The sequence below is a fragment of the Schistocerca cancellata genome, chromosome 12 (genome assembly GCF_023864275.1).
Source record: "Schistocerca cancellata isolate TAMUIC-IGC-003103 chromosome 12, iqSchCanc2.1, whole genome shotgun sequence".
NCBI lineage: Eukaryota > Metazoa > Arthropoda > Insecta > Orthoptera > Acrididae > Schistocerca > Schistocerca cancellata.
The window spans coordinates 31,610,196-31,624,632 of record NC_064637.1 but is presented as its reverse complement, the minus strand read 5'-3'; the positions used below and the strand labels follow the sequence as shown (position 1 = coordinate 31,624,632).

The 14,437-nt window shown below is 42.0% G+C and overlaps 1 protein-coding gene across 2 annotated transcripts in view; it reads right to left on the bottom strand.

Moving 5' to 3' along the window:
- LOC126109666 (guanine nucleotide-binding protein subunit alpha-11-like) overlaps positions 1-14,437 on the bottom strand; it is a 128,138-nt gene that overhangs the window by 53,690 nt on the left and 60,011 nt on the right. For both annotated transcript variants that reach the window (XM_049914710.1, XM_049914711.1), the window contains exons 2-3: positions 14,223-14,407; positions 2,353-2,507 (exon numbers count right to left, since the gene is read on the bottom strand). In XM_049914710.1, coding sequence (XP_049770667.1) covers positions 2,353-2,507; positions 14,223-14,407 — 340 coding nt within the window. The remainder of the gene's footprint in view (positions 1-2,352; positions 2,508-14,222; positions 14,408-14,437) is intronic.

Below are 14,437 nucleotides of genomic sequence, written 5' to 3'. Positions count from 1 at the left end.
ATCCAAATGAATCGAACCACCAAACTGTGGCTGGGAGCAGACCTGACTACAGATCAGTGGAAACACTGCTAAACAAAAGTGTGCCAGGTTTAGGCCAGAGAAGATTGAAAGACAGACAGAGAATTAAAATTAAATATCAGTTAAGAGGAAGACAAATGGTGAGTGGAATGAATGATGAAATTAAAAACTAGGAAGAAAGTGGAGCAGTGGTGGGGAGCAGGAGGATCAAAGAAGGGAAAGAGAGACAGAGGGAAAGATGGAGAGGAAAAAGGTGATAAAGAAATAGAGTAAATAATTAAATTCTACCAACAGAGGGGAAAATAGGGGTTGGGGATACTAGGATATCTGTGAGCTCAAGTCTCCAGAGGCACTAGTATCAGGAGGTAGGATCTACATCACTTGTTAGCTGTCAGACTGCTCTTCTCTATTCACTCAGTTTGACTGTGGACATTACTATAGGAAATGCCATTTGGTGAAAACATATTAGTTAGTTTGTTTGTTTTTTCAAAAGTATCTGACAGCAGTACTTGAAATTTTACCTCCTGAAAATAATTATTGCTAAATAGTAGCATTACACTAATAAATTGCTGATGTTTGATGGGAGGGACTTGAATATGTTATCCTTGATCTCCAAACATCTATCTGTACAAGAAATGTACTTGGAATGTTATTCTTTTTCAGTCACACATCATCATTCATTTCTCAGTTGAATTCCGTAGATCCCATCACAATGGAGAAGCTGCAGGAATGTGATGGCAGTAACACAGAAAACTTGACATTATATATTTCTTGAACCCTACATTTCAGTAATAAGTCCTTTTATCTCCTCTGAGGAGCATGGAATTGTATGTAGATAAAATGTAAATGGATAGATAAAAACCTACTCACCAAGCATCAGCAGGAGAACACACATATAAATGTATTTAAATTTGCAAGGTTTCAGATCCAGTGGCTCCTTCTTCTGGCAGAAGGGTTGAAGAGGAAGGAAGAGGGATGAAGGAAAAGGACTGGTGAGGGTTAGGAAAAGATGGGGAGTTCAGAAAAGTCACCCAGAACCTCAGGTAAGAGTGACTTACTGAATGGGATGAGAAGGAAAGACCGATTGTTGGAGAGAGCACCAGATGATATTTGAAAACCTGAGACCTTAAAGGTGGACCGAGCGAGGTGGCGCAGTGGTTCACTGGACTCGCATTTGGGAGGACAACGATTCAATCCCATGTCCGGCCATCCTGATTTAGGTTTTCTGTGATTTCCCTAAAGTGCTCCAGGTAAATGCCGGGATGGTTCCTTCCAAAGGTCAAGGACAACTTCCTTCCCCGTCCTTCCCTAATCCGATGAGACCGATGACCTCACTGTCTGGTCTCCTCCCCCAAAACAACCCAACCCATCCCAACCCTTAAAAGTGGAAGATAGGGCAATACACAAGATAGAGATTACTACCAAAACATAGTGCATCAGGTAATAAGAACACAAAGCTAAATGCATTGTATGTGATAGACATGGGAGGGGACTGCAAAAACTAGACAGGTCAGAAATGAAAGATATAGAAAACTACAAGGGATTGAAGGAAGGAATAGAAACCGTGAAGAAATGCTAAGAGTGAAAATATTAACATAAATTAAAGCAAGGTGGGTGGTGAGAACAGAGGGTACGTTGTAGTGCCAATTCTCACCTGCGGAGTTCCGAGAAACGTGTCTGGGAGAAGAATCCAGATGGCACGTGTGGTGAAACGAGTACCGAGGTCACAACTGTCATGCTCCGCAACAAGATATTTTGTGTTACTAGTGTACACCAGCCTATGCCCATTCGTCCTCACTGATAACTTGGCGGCAGTCATGCCAATGTGAAGGGTTGAACAGGCTTTGCTTAACAGCTGATACACAATATGTGTTGTTCTTTCACTGGTGGCTCTCCCTTTGGTAGTATATGTTTTGCCAGTTATAGGGCAGGTATAGTTGGTGGTAGGAGGGTGCACAGGGCAAGTCTTACAGCAGGGACAGTCACAGGGGTAGGAGTGCAGAAGGAGCACAGAGTCAGACAAGGACACTGGCGAGATTGAGAGGGCGACAGAAAGCTATTCTAAGTGCGGTGGCCAAAATATCTTTCAGAATGGACCTCATTTCAGGGCACAATTTTTAGGAAGTCGTAGCCTTGTCGAAGTAGCTGATTAATACATTAAAGACCGGGATAATACAGAGTGATTTTTTTTATCCATCCAATTACATTATATTTTCAAAAATTGAGGATTTCGTGAAGAGAGATTTTTAAATTCTGTGGTCAAGTCTGTTAGAGCTATGTTAGTTTAGAAGGTTCAAAATATCATTATTAATAAGTAAACTTAGTTCTTCTTACTATTTTGTGGAATCCAGGAGGTATAGCTCATCTCGACGATCGTAGCAAATTTGTACGTTCGCATCGTTCCAGACCTCTCTGATAGCTGCCAAAAGTTCATCGTCCATTTCAGTCACATTTCCTACATTAATGTCCATGATTCTTCTTGCACATTCCTGTAAATATTTTACTTAATATTAGAGACATTAATTCATCAAAATGCTAAATAAATAAATTGAATGCAATGTTATCTGCAAGAAACTGCTGTTATTACAGTTTTTTTTTCACTTTTTAACCTTAGCTGGATGTTATCGGATACATCATTGTAGTTATTAACACTTTTCAGTGGATGATTTCATCACAATACCATCACCACCACCACAACCACCACTACTGCTAGCGCCAACAACAACAGTGAAGTGAAGAGTTTAGTTTTATGAGCACATAAGAAGAATGAATGATTCCAAGTGAACTGAATACATCTTTAACTCAAAACTGAAGACAAAGAATGCTGTGATAGATGAACGTCAAAAAAGATCTAGACAAAATTGGTGAACCTGTAGATTTGTGCCATCACGACATCTTCAGAAGAACTGTAGTGATGTTTCACACTTTCTGAGAAGATAATTGAGCAGATGGTGCCAAATGGTCAGATGAATGGTCTGCTTGATGAAAAACATCAGGGTAACAAAAACAAGAAAAACTGAACATCTGTCATAAAGGTTATAAGCTTATCACGGTCCTTAGATGTCAGAGTAATGAAGTAAATAATAATGATAACGACACTTGTGGTGTCACTGCAAGGCACCACACTCGCTAGGTCGTAGGCTTCAAATCAGCCGCAGTCCGTCAGTACACGTCGGACCCGCGAGTCACCACTGTCGATGCTAGCAGACCGAGTGCCACCACTCGGTCTTACGAGACAAGCTAGCACGTCGGTCGGTTCTACAGTCGACTTAGGAATGGTTCACTCATTATAGCTTCAGAGATCTCGTGTGCAGAGGCGCTAGTTAGCATACTCTTCAGCTAAGTCAGTAGCTGTGACCTAGGCAGGCACCACATACTGTTTATGCATTGACAATTGATCCACACGTGTGAAGCAATCAGCATTGTAAAGAAGTATTCACAGTTCAGTCTATAACTGCACTTGTAAACATTATTGTACAAAGTCAAGATTGACGTTCACCGCTGATGCTGAATTAAAGCCAGGTATTTAATTGTATTCCTGTCTACTAACTTTCTAATCGCCTAAGATGTTCCAGAGACATCCCATCAAATATAGTTCATTGATCCTCATGTCAGCCTACATGATCAGTGCTTGCAATTAATGGCCACACCTCGTGATCAGACTAAGAGTCAAATTGAATGAGTCAGCCAGGTCACCCTTTTTCCATGAGGCCCACAGTTTTGCCTCATACATAACATTGATGATGATAGTAAAGTTTTATTTTATACAAAATGCTTTCGAATATGCTGCACAAGCAAATACGCTGAGAGAAAAAAAATCACAACACGAAGAAGGATGTGTGTGACATAAAGTTGCTAGGCATATTTCTACATCTGAAAGATGATGACTATTCCAATTTTGCACCAGTTGCTCGAGGATGCAAATCAGGTTTGCCTTAAATACGTGTTGTAACATTCCGTACACTGTAGTTACCCCTGAGGTCGGTCACGGTGAGTTTACGTCAGTCAGGATTGCCATTGAGGTGACAAAGGCACCATTATCGACACCGCTTCGAACGAGGTCGTGAAATAAAACTACAAGGAGTTGAATGTTCTCCTGTGGTACTGCAGAGAGACTTACAGAATGTAGCCACCGTACACGATTGCCGGCAGCGGTGGTCGGAAGAACGTACAGTCGCGAGAAGACTGAGCTCCGAATGGCCGCGTGGCACTACCGAAATGGAAAACCCTCGTGTTCGGTGTACGGCTCTGGCGCACCGTACTGTATCTGCAGTAGCAATTTGCGCAGCAGTTGGCACCACAGTGACACAGTGAACCGTTACAAATTGGTTTCTTTGAGGACAATTGTGAGCCAGGTGCCCTGTAATGTGCAACCCACAGACCCCAAACCACCACCATTTGCGCCTTCAGGGGTGCCGAATGAGAGCTCATTGGAGGCCGAGGTGGAGGTCTGTTGTGTTTTCCAATGAAAGTCGGTTCCGCATCGGTGCCACTGGTGGCTGTGTGTTGGTTAAAAGCAGGCTAGCTGAGGGCTTGCAACCAGCCTGTCTGTGTGCTACACACACTGGACCTACAGCTGGAGTTACGGTCTGAGGTGCGATTGCGTACCACAGCAGGTGCACTTTCTCGATTATCCCATGCACTCTGACTACAAATTTGTTCCGACAGGATAACACTCCCCACATACCACTGTCGTAACCCAATATGCTCTACAGAATACCGATATGTCGCCTCGGAATGCTCGATCACCAGATCTGTCTCCAATTGAGCACGTACGGTACACCATCGGTCGACAACTCCAGAGCAGTATTCACACCCGGCATTAACCGTCCCTGCCTTCCTGACCGAGTGCAACAGGCCTGGAACTCCATCCCACAAACTGATACCCAGCACCTGTACAACACAATGCGTGCGTGTCTGCATGCTTGCATTCAACGTTCTGGTGGTTACACTAGTTATTAATGTACCAGCAGTTCACATTTTCAATGGCTTACCTCACACTTACATTAACCTGTCGTCTTGCAATATTAAACACTTAAATATGTTACGTAGACAAATTTATTCCTATAATTTAGTTACTTTACATTAATTAATTTTTTGGTGTTGCAGTTTTTTTCTGTCAGTGTATTAGAATCAACAGATATATTGTAATGTTTTGAATATGACATACAGTTCTTTAAATTATATGTAACTTATATAATTATTCTATCTCTCCAGAATGAGATTTTCACTCTGCAGCAGAGTGTACGCTGATATGAAACTTCCTGGCAGATTAAAATTGTGAGGGTGGGGCGGGAGTCATGCTTGGTTCGCTCAGATGGTCGAGCACTTGGCCGCAAAAGGCAAAGGACCCGAGTTCGAGTCTCGGTCTGGCACACAGTTTTAATTTGCCAGGAAGTTTCATATCAGCGCACACTCCACTGCAGAGTGAAAATCTCATTCTGGAAACATCCCCTAGGCTCTGGCTAAACCATGTCTCTGCAATATCCTTTCTTTCAGGAGTGCTAGTTCTGCAAAGTTCACAGGAGAGCTTCTGTAGAGTTTGGAAGGTAGGAGACGAGGTACTGGCAGAAGTAAAGCTGTGAGTACCGGGCGTGAGTCGTGCTTCGGTAGCTCAGATGGTAGAGCACTTGCCCGCGAAAGGCAAAGGTCCCAAGTTCGAGTCTCGGTCCGGCACACAGTTTTAATCTGCCAGGAAGTTTCATATCAGCGCACACTCCACTCCAGAGTGAAAATCTCATTCTGGAAACATCCCCTAGGCTGTGGCTAAGCCATGTCTCCGCAATATCCTTTCTTTCAGGAGTGCTACTTCTGCAAGGTTTGCAGGAGAGCTTCTGTAAAGTTTGGAAGGTAGGAGACAAGATACTGGTAGAAGTAAAGTTGTGAGAACTGGGTGGGAGCCATGCTTGGGTAGCTCAGGTGGTAGAGCACTTGCCCGCGAAAGGCAAAGGTCACAAGTTCGAGTCTCGGTCCGGCACACAGTTTTAATCTGCCAGGAAGTTTCTTATTCTATCTCTGTTCATTTCTTCTATTGAAGTTGATTTTATTGTTGTTGTTTCTTTCTTTTTTTCTTTCTTAGAAAGAGAAAATTACAAATACTTCATATCCAACAGGACTTTGTAACTAGCACTGTTCTTTTATACATCAAACAACAGTACTGGTCATCTGGGTTCTCACCCATTCTATTCATTCCATGTCAGATGATCTTATTTCCAACAATGCACTTCTCACCAGGAGAATCTGCTGAGATCTCGACATTCAGATGCTGAGGTAGAAAAACAATTTAAGCAATAACAGTGCCAACTGAAAGATCAAGTAGACTGAGTATATAGAATGTGGATGTTAGGTTAGTGGTGCCATTATCAGAGAAAACCAGCCATCCAGCAAACTAAGACATTTAACTACCTCAGCCCATTTATAATTTTGGGCAGTGATACATTCCCTGACACTAGAGCACAGATGAAATGGCACAAAGTCAGTGGAGAGCTGAGTGACAAGAAAAAATATCCCAACCATAAGAAGATGGTATCTGTTCTTTCGAACATGTCCAAAAGAATGGATACCATTGGTGACCGTGCATTTCTCTTAGAATGAAATGACAATTAAATCAAGACCCTAAGCTGTCAAACGGCATTGATATGCATCAATGGGGACAGTTGAAAATGTTTGCCCTGACTGCATGACTCAAACCTGGGATCTCCTGCTTACATGGCAGATGCTCTATTCATCTGAGCCACTGAGGGCACAGAGGATAGTGTGACTGCAGGGATTTATCCCTTGCACGCTCCCTGTGAGACTCACATTCACAACTTAATGTCCACACACTACATTTTTAGTGCCCCTGGTCATTACACTCATTACTCGTGGCAGACAATCTTACTGCATCCCGTAAGAGTCGGGCAATGTGCGTGCCTCCAGCACAGAAGAAGAAGGTCAATGGCCAGTTAGCCTTAACTATATGAAGATGGTATCTGTTCTTTTGGACATATCCAAAAGAACCGATACCATCGGTGACCGTGCAACTCTCTTAGAATGAAATGATAATTAAATCAAGACCCTAAGCTGTCAACAGGCATTGATATATGTCAACCGTTTTAAGGGAAAGCTTTATAGGCATGCCACCAACATGGAACATGCATAAGGCTATGTTGGGCAACAGTTGCAGAAAATAAAGAAATGTTACATTGAATGGAAATGAAACTGTTGCACTGGTCCGCATGTGTTACAAGTCTGGGCTGTACTAAACAAACGTGAGGAAATGGATGGGAGTGACTGCAATCACCAGCAACTTAAGATAAACATATTTTAGGTGGAACTGGCATGTCACCATAAGTGATAATAACCCCATGGCAAAAACTGCCCTCCCTTAGGAACCATTCTAGTGACAAAATGGAAAATCCATTGACATGAGTGACTTTGACAAGGGGCAGACTTTCATGGCCCGGCTCCTGGGAATGAGCATCTTGGGACAAATGATACCAGGTAGCTGTTTGCCAGCTACTGCAAAAGCAATGGCATCTTTGAGCGAGATAACTATCTGTGTCATGACAGCGTAATGGCATAATCATTATTCAGTGGTGTGAGAAGCATGATAATTAACTCATGTTGATGCCAGCCATCAAATTTGCATGTTACGGACCCAGCGGAACACGTCTGACATGCTTTTGTGCACCAGCTCCGCACCCGAAACCACCTGCCTCTAATTTATGGGAATTTTTTGACTGTCTGGTGCCACAAACATCTAGAAAATTACCAAGGACTTGACTCCATGCGACACAGCACCTCTGTCAGTGAATCCCATCTCATGTTTTTATGAATCAGTATTCCAAGAAATGTTACATTCAATTCTGTTTTCACCCCGGTTAACTATGCATACGTCCACACCATTGATTGTCATTTTGCCTCTTCATGTCTACAACTGGTATTTGGTGGGTGTCTACTCTGAGATGGAACTCATTACAAAATTTTAATTCATTGTATGCTTCACGTGCACAAACAATAGACATATGATCTGTGTATAGAACTATTTAGAACTAAAAAACAGTATTTCATAAAGTATATTAATGATGTCTCTCCTAAGAGCCATCAGGCACATTTTTTCTGCTGCTTTTGCAGTTATTTGCAATTTTGTTTTTGTATTGTTTAGCTGGAGTCAGCTGAAACAAATACTGGTCATTAGGTCTTTAATGATGGAAAACATCCATTTGTTTCCTGTTACAAACAAAATGTTTTTTGAAGAGTATTTCATGTGCCCTTTTGATAGAGCAGTCTCAGATTTGTCTAATGGAATATTCATTTTATCACTATGTACTAACAGACAGTAAGACATGAGGAATAACCAGCAGCAGTACTCCAGCACCTTCAGCACCATCCTGGCCCACACCGACTGCTACCACAAAGCATGCAGCGCTACTGAGTCGCTGCTGGATTGATGTTTATTCTTCATGTTTTACTGTTCCTATTAATACGTATTGCTAAACCAGATATAGCAGTAGACTAATTTGTGAGCACTCTATTGAATGGGCATGACAAATATGATTTTGTTTGTAATGAGAAACAAACCTACTCTGTATGCTTTCTGTTGACAATGGGAGTCATGTGAAAGGCGTGATGAGCTGTAATTGTTTGGGCTGGCCCCAGATACACAATACAAAAACAAAATTGCAAATAACTGCAGAAACAGCAGAGAAAATGTGCCTGACAACTCTTAGGAGAGACAACTGGTATAAAAAAGCAGAGTAGCCTGAGCACAGAAACATGACGCAGACCATATTTAATGTTAATGGTTTCAGATCTGTATTCATCATTTGATGTTCTTAAAGTAAAGTGCAGAATTCATCAATCTGAGGGTTGTTTTGAACACCACAGTGCGTTAACATGCACGATCCTGTCGGAGGTGGTTTACTGTTGCCTTTGTCTGACCTTTGAACTGACTCACCCAGCCACTTACAGGGGAACTAAAGGTTTAACCTGGACTCCAAATCATGATCCAAATTGGCATTATTCACATCAACAAACGTAGCCAGAGGTGAAAGTAGTAGTAAGTGCCAGAAAAGTTCTAGGACTGTCTGGGGATCAAACCTGAGACCTTTGGATTTGTAGTCTGGCGCTCTTATCACTGAGCTGCTACACCACAATCGATGTCCTCTTATTAGTCAGGTAATATTTTATCAGTTCACAGGTAGTACTTCTAATTCCAGAATTCCACAATTTATCTAGCAATATTGTAATACTGACCCATTTAAAAGCTTTTTCAAGGCTGAGATAGGATAATATGTCCTTTTCTTCCATGCCACAGATCAGTTCAACAAGGAATTGAGCAGCTGGTACACTCATGGATTTGTTTGTTAAAAACCATTATGTTATTCAAAAATTAAATTTTGATTTGCTCAGTAAATTTATGGCCTTATTGGTGATAGCCTTTCCTGTTGTCTTTAAGAAGACAGGTAGAAAAGAGATCAGCCTGAAATTTTCTTTTATGTTTGTCATATTTCTTAAAGAAAATGTGGTTACCTGAGATATTTTCAGTTTTTCTGGTATTGCACCAAAAGAAAATGGCACATAATATTAATAAAGTGGAGCATTGCACGGTAATTCACTTTCGGTAGCAGTCAAGGGCACCCATGCTCGGGGGAGGGGAGGCCGTGACCTACCCCTGGCTCTCAGGGAAAGAAAAAATACAGTGTAGTCGGGTGTTTTTCTTTCCAGAAAATGATTTAAAAGTCAGTATTATGAAGAGTTTTTCACAGGACCAGAACAACACTTTTTTGTGGCTACTAACAAGTTACCATTCAGCTTTCAAAATGTTAAAAATACTCCATACCCCCAGGTTTAGTTCCCCACCCCCCGCACCCACCCTCACAATACAAACTATCGTATAGGAGTCCTTGATAGCAGTGAAAATGTTGCAGCTGCATAGACCAATACAGAAGACTCCTTTAGCTAACTGGTTCAAACAGAAATAGCTTGGTACATTTCCACTGTTGCTGATAATGAATTAATGTATCATGCTTCACTTTATTAATGTGCTGTGTCACTTTGTTTTGCCACTCAATCAGTGCCTGATAGTACTGTGGTGTGGATAATTTACACACATCTCTAGAAAAAAAAACTAAACATTAATTATGAATTTTTTTTTCGATGTGATAATTACAACTTTATAACTACAGCATTGCAGGCTACCTCCTTTGAAGTAAATTTTGCTGTACCACCATGTGGTTTGACTTTGCCTTAAAAACACCATAGATGGCAATGTAGTGATACTCACAAATACTAATTGTGTCTTTGATGGCTCAGTGAATTACACATATATAAAAAAAAAAATTGCATCACCCCGGTTCCCAGAACTCTTGAAGACAGACATTGGCTGTGGATATTGTATCACAGACGCAGTCCCTTTTACTGTTCAGAGATGTAACTAAACCCACCCAAAGAAGTAAACAACTGTGCATTAGCAGCACTTATTAGACAGAAAGGGTCCAATGGCTGATCAGCTTCAGTCATTCCACCAGGAAGAAGGTACAATGCTCGTGTTGTCTGTAGTTCAACCACATCTAGACCATCAATACCACGGTTCAATCGTGTCCACATTGTTACTTTGTGCCAGGAAGGGCCCTCAACAAGGGAAGCCTCCAGGTGTCTCAGAGTGAACCAAAGCAATGTTGTTCAGACATCGATGAGATACAGAGAGACAGGAACTGTCGATGACATGCCTCGTTCAGGCCACCCGAGGGCTACTACTGCAGTGGATGGCCGCTACCTATGGATTATGGCTCGGAGGAACCCTGACAGCAACACCGCCATGTTGAATAACACTTTTCATGTAGCAACAGGACATCATGTTAAGACTCAAACTGTGCGCAATACGCTGCACGATGCGCAAGTTCACTCCCGACATCCATGGCAAGGCCCATCTCTGCAACCACGGCACCATGCAGTGTGGTACAGATGTGCCCAACAACATGCCGAATGGACCTCTCAGGATTGGCATCATGTTCTCTTCACCAATGAGTGTCACATATGCCTTCAACCAGACTATTGTCGGAGACGTGTTTGGTGGCAACCCAGTCAGGCTGAACGCCTTAGACACACTGTCCAACGAGTGCAGCAAGGTGGAAATTCTCTGCTGTTTTGGGGTGGCATTATGTGGGGCAGACGTACGCCGCTGGTGGTCATGGAGGGCGCCGCTACAATACGTGTATGCCATCCTGCAACCATATTGGCAGCATATTAGCTAGGCATTCGTCTCCATGGATGACAATTCACATCCCCATCGTCCACATCTTGTGAATGACTTCCTTCAGGATAATGACATCACTCAACTAGAGTGGCCAGCATGTTCCCCAGACATGAACCATATCAAACATGCCCGGGATAAAATGAAAAGGGCTGTTTATGTATGACGTAACCCAACCACTCTGAAGGATCTACGCCGAATCGCTGTCGAGGAGTGGGTCAATCTGGACCTATGATGAACTTGTAGATAGTATGTCACAATGAATACAGGCATGCACCAATGCAAGAGGACATGCTACTGGGTGTTAGAGGTACCGGTGTGTAGAGCAGTCTGGACCACCACCTCTGAAGGTCTCGCTGTATGGTGGTGCAACATGCAATGTGTGGTTTTCATGAGCAATAGAAAGGGCGGAAATGATGTTTATGCTGATCTCTATTCCAATTTTCTGTACAGGTTCCAGAACTCTCAGAATCGAGATGATGCTAAACTTTTTTTGATGTGTGTATTGTAGTTGTAATTTTTTGTGAGAGGTAGAACAGACAACAGAGTGCTTTCCGTGTTGTTCATGACCAATGTGTTTTCCACACCTGGTAGGGTGCATATGGGCTGTGGACAGTGTCACATATTGAACAGTCACTGTGAAGGACATAGAGATGCCACAAATGTGATATAGCATTATCGGCACTTGACACAGCCTGAACTGGATCTCATTGTGGATTCCTATTTGGCCAGTTGGTAAAATCATTTAATATCCAGATTTCTGGGGTATTCGGATGAGACAGTGCCTTGATGTTGGAGTGTGTGGGAATGTCAGGACAGGCATACTCATCCTCAAGATTCCAATGCATGATATATGACCACAACAGGGGGGGGGGGGGGGGGGACTGGTGTATTGTGCATGAGCACATCGTAACCCTTTCACATCTGCATGATGTAACATTCAATAACAAATAACAGACTCCCTGCAATATTCTGTCTCATCTCACACTGTCAGAGATTAGCATCAGCCAGACTAGGGAATTAGTGTCCCACATGTTGGCTGTGATTAACACCATGTCACAAATGGCTGCATTTGAAGTGGTGCAGTCATTGGGAAGTACGAACTGTTGATGAATGGTGTCACATTGAGTTCACTGATGAACTGCAGTTGTATACTACATTGTATGACCATTGTCAGCAAGTATGGTGGTGCCCTGGAAGATGTCCCATGCTTCCCATATATTGGAGAGGCACAGTAACATTGCTCCTTGCATCATCAGGTGTAACTTCAGGTCACAGCTGGTAGTGATTGATGAAAATCTGAACGCGCAATGGTACGGTCGTGGATGTCTTATGTATAACCTCTCATGTGACAATACTGCGGTGCCATTTTTCAATAGGACATAGCTCATCCTCATGTGGCAAGTGTCTCTATAAACTGTCTGTAACAACGAAAATAATCAATTTTTGACAGTGTAATGTAATTGGATAGCTAAAAGATCATACTGACCACATGCAGCAGGAGATCACACATATTAAAAAAAGTCTTACTTATGGAACCTTTTGTAGCCAGTGGCTCCTTTTCCCAACAGAAGGGTTGAAGGGGAAGGAAGAGGGGTGGAGGGAAAGAAACTGGAGAGCTTTAGGAAAAGGGGTAGAGTTCGGAAAAGACAGCCAGAATCCTGGGTCAGAGGAGACTTACCACACAGGATGAGAAGGAAAGCCTGAGTGTTGGGGACCGCACTGGACGAAACTTAAAAACCTGAGAGCTTAACGGTGGAAGACGGGGTAACGTACAAGACAGAGATTACCGCTAAAACACTGTGCATGAGTGAATAAGAATGAAAAGCTAAGTGCATTGTATTATTTAATTGGATAGACAAAACAATCTACCCACCAAGCGATGGCAGAAAACACACATAAAAGACTGTTGTGATTGGCAAGCTTTCGGAGCCAGTGGCTCCTTCTTCAGGCAGAAAGGTTCGAGAGGAAGGAAGAAGGGTGAAGGAAAAGCACTGGAGAGGTCTAGGAATAGGGGTAGATTTTGGGAAAGTTCTGGTGCTGGGTGACTTTCCCGCCAAGCATCGGTTGATCGTTCCGAAGATATTCGATAGACATAATGTCGACATCTATGGTCGAAGGTCGATATAGGATCAGTTGTCTCTGCTGTCTACGAACGAATACTGACAGTGCGTGCAAAATTTAAATGATTGAAAAATATTTTTACATACTGGTACGTGATAAGGAAAATAAACTTAAAAACGGGAAATAAACGGCCACTGAGCCTGAAAATGCGGGAGCCGGGAGATTATGAAAAAATGTCTCTGAATACGGGAGATCCCAGGAAATATGGGAGAGTTGGTCACCCTATGATTGGTGGGTAAATTGGAAATATACTTAACTTTTTTTATCTGTCATTCTACAGAAAAATGCCATTGTTTAATGACTCTTCCTGTTAAATCTTATGCCCAGAATTTATGACAGATAATTCTTACTTTTTGACACTTGCCTGTGTTCGACATCTTATTCATTGTTGGAGTGAGCAGACATGTGATGTAAATGATTAGTGTAAAGATAAACTGTAAATATGTTTGCTAAAACACTGTACACAACATATCAAAATTAAGAACACAACATATCAAAATTAAGAACACAACATGTTAATGTGGACCAACAGAAGATAATATTACTGTATGCATGAATTCGTATTTTTTAAAATTGTTTCCTTTTTCAATTAACTTTATATCTTTGATAATTTTTGCAAATTATCCATGGCTAAATAAAAACCTAACTCAATAAGTAACTAAATAAGTTATGTACGATACAATTATTCAGGTTATTCGGACATTATCTGGAGATAAATCTCTCTTCTCTCTCTTATCTCTCTCTCTCTCTCTCTCTCTCTCTCTCTCTCTCTCTCTCACACACACACACACACACACACACACACACACAATGTACTCAGTGTCTGTGTTCTTTAGGTAGTTACCTCTGTTGTCTCTAATTCATAAGGAAATCCATACAGCTCCATTGCCATTATCAGTTTTTGAGCTTCTGAGATAATGTTTTGGCAAATTATTGGTTTGTATGTCATTCGTTCAGCTTCTTGAAAACCACCTTCTTCAATAATCCTGACCTGCTTCATAAATGTCGATTTTCCCGAGGATCCACAACCTGTAATTAACACAAAAATTGCGGTTACCA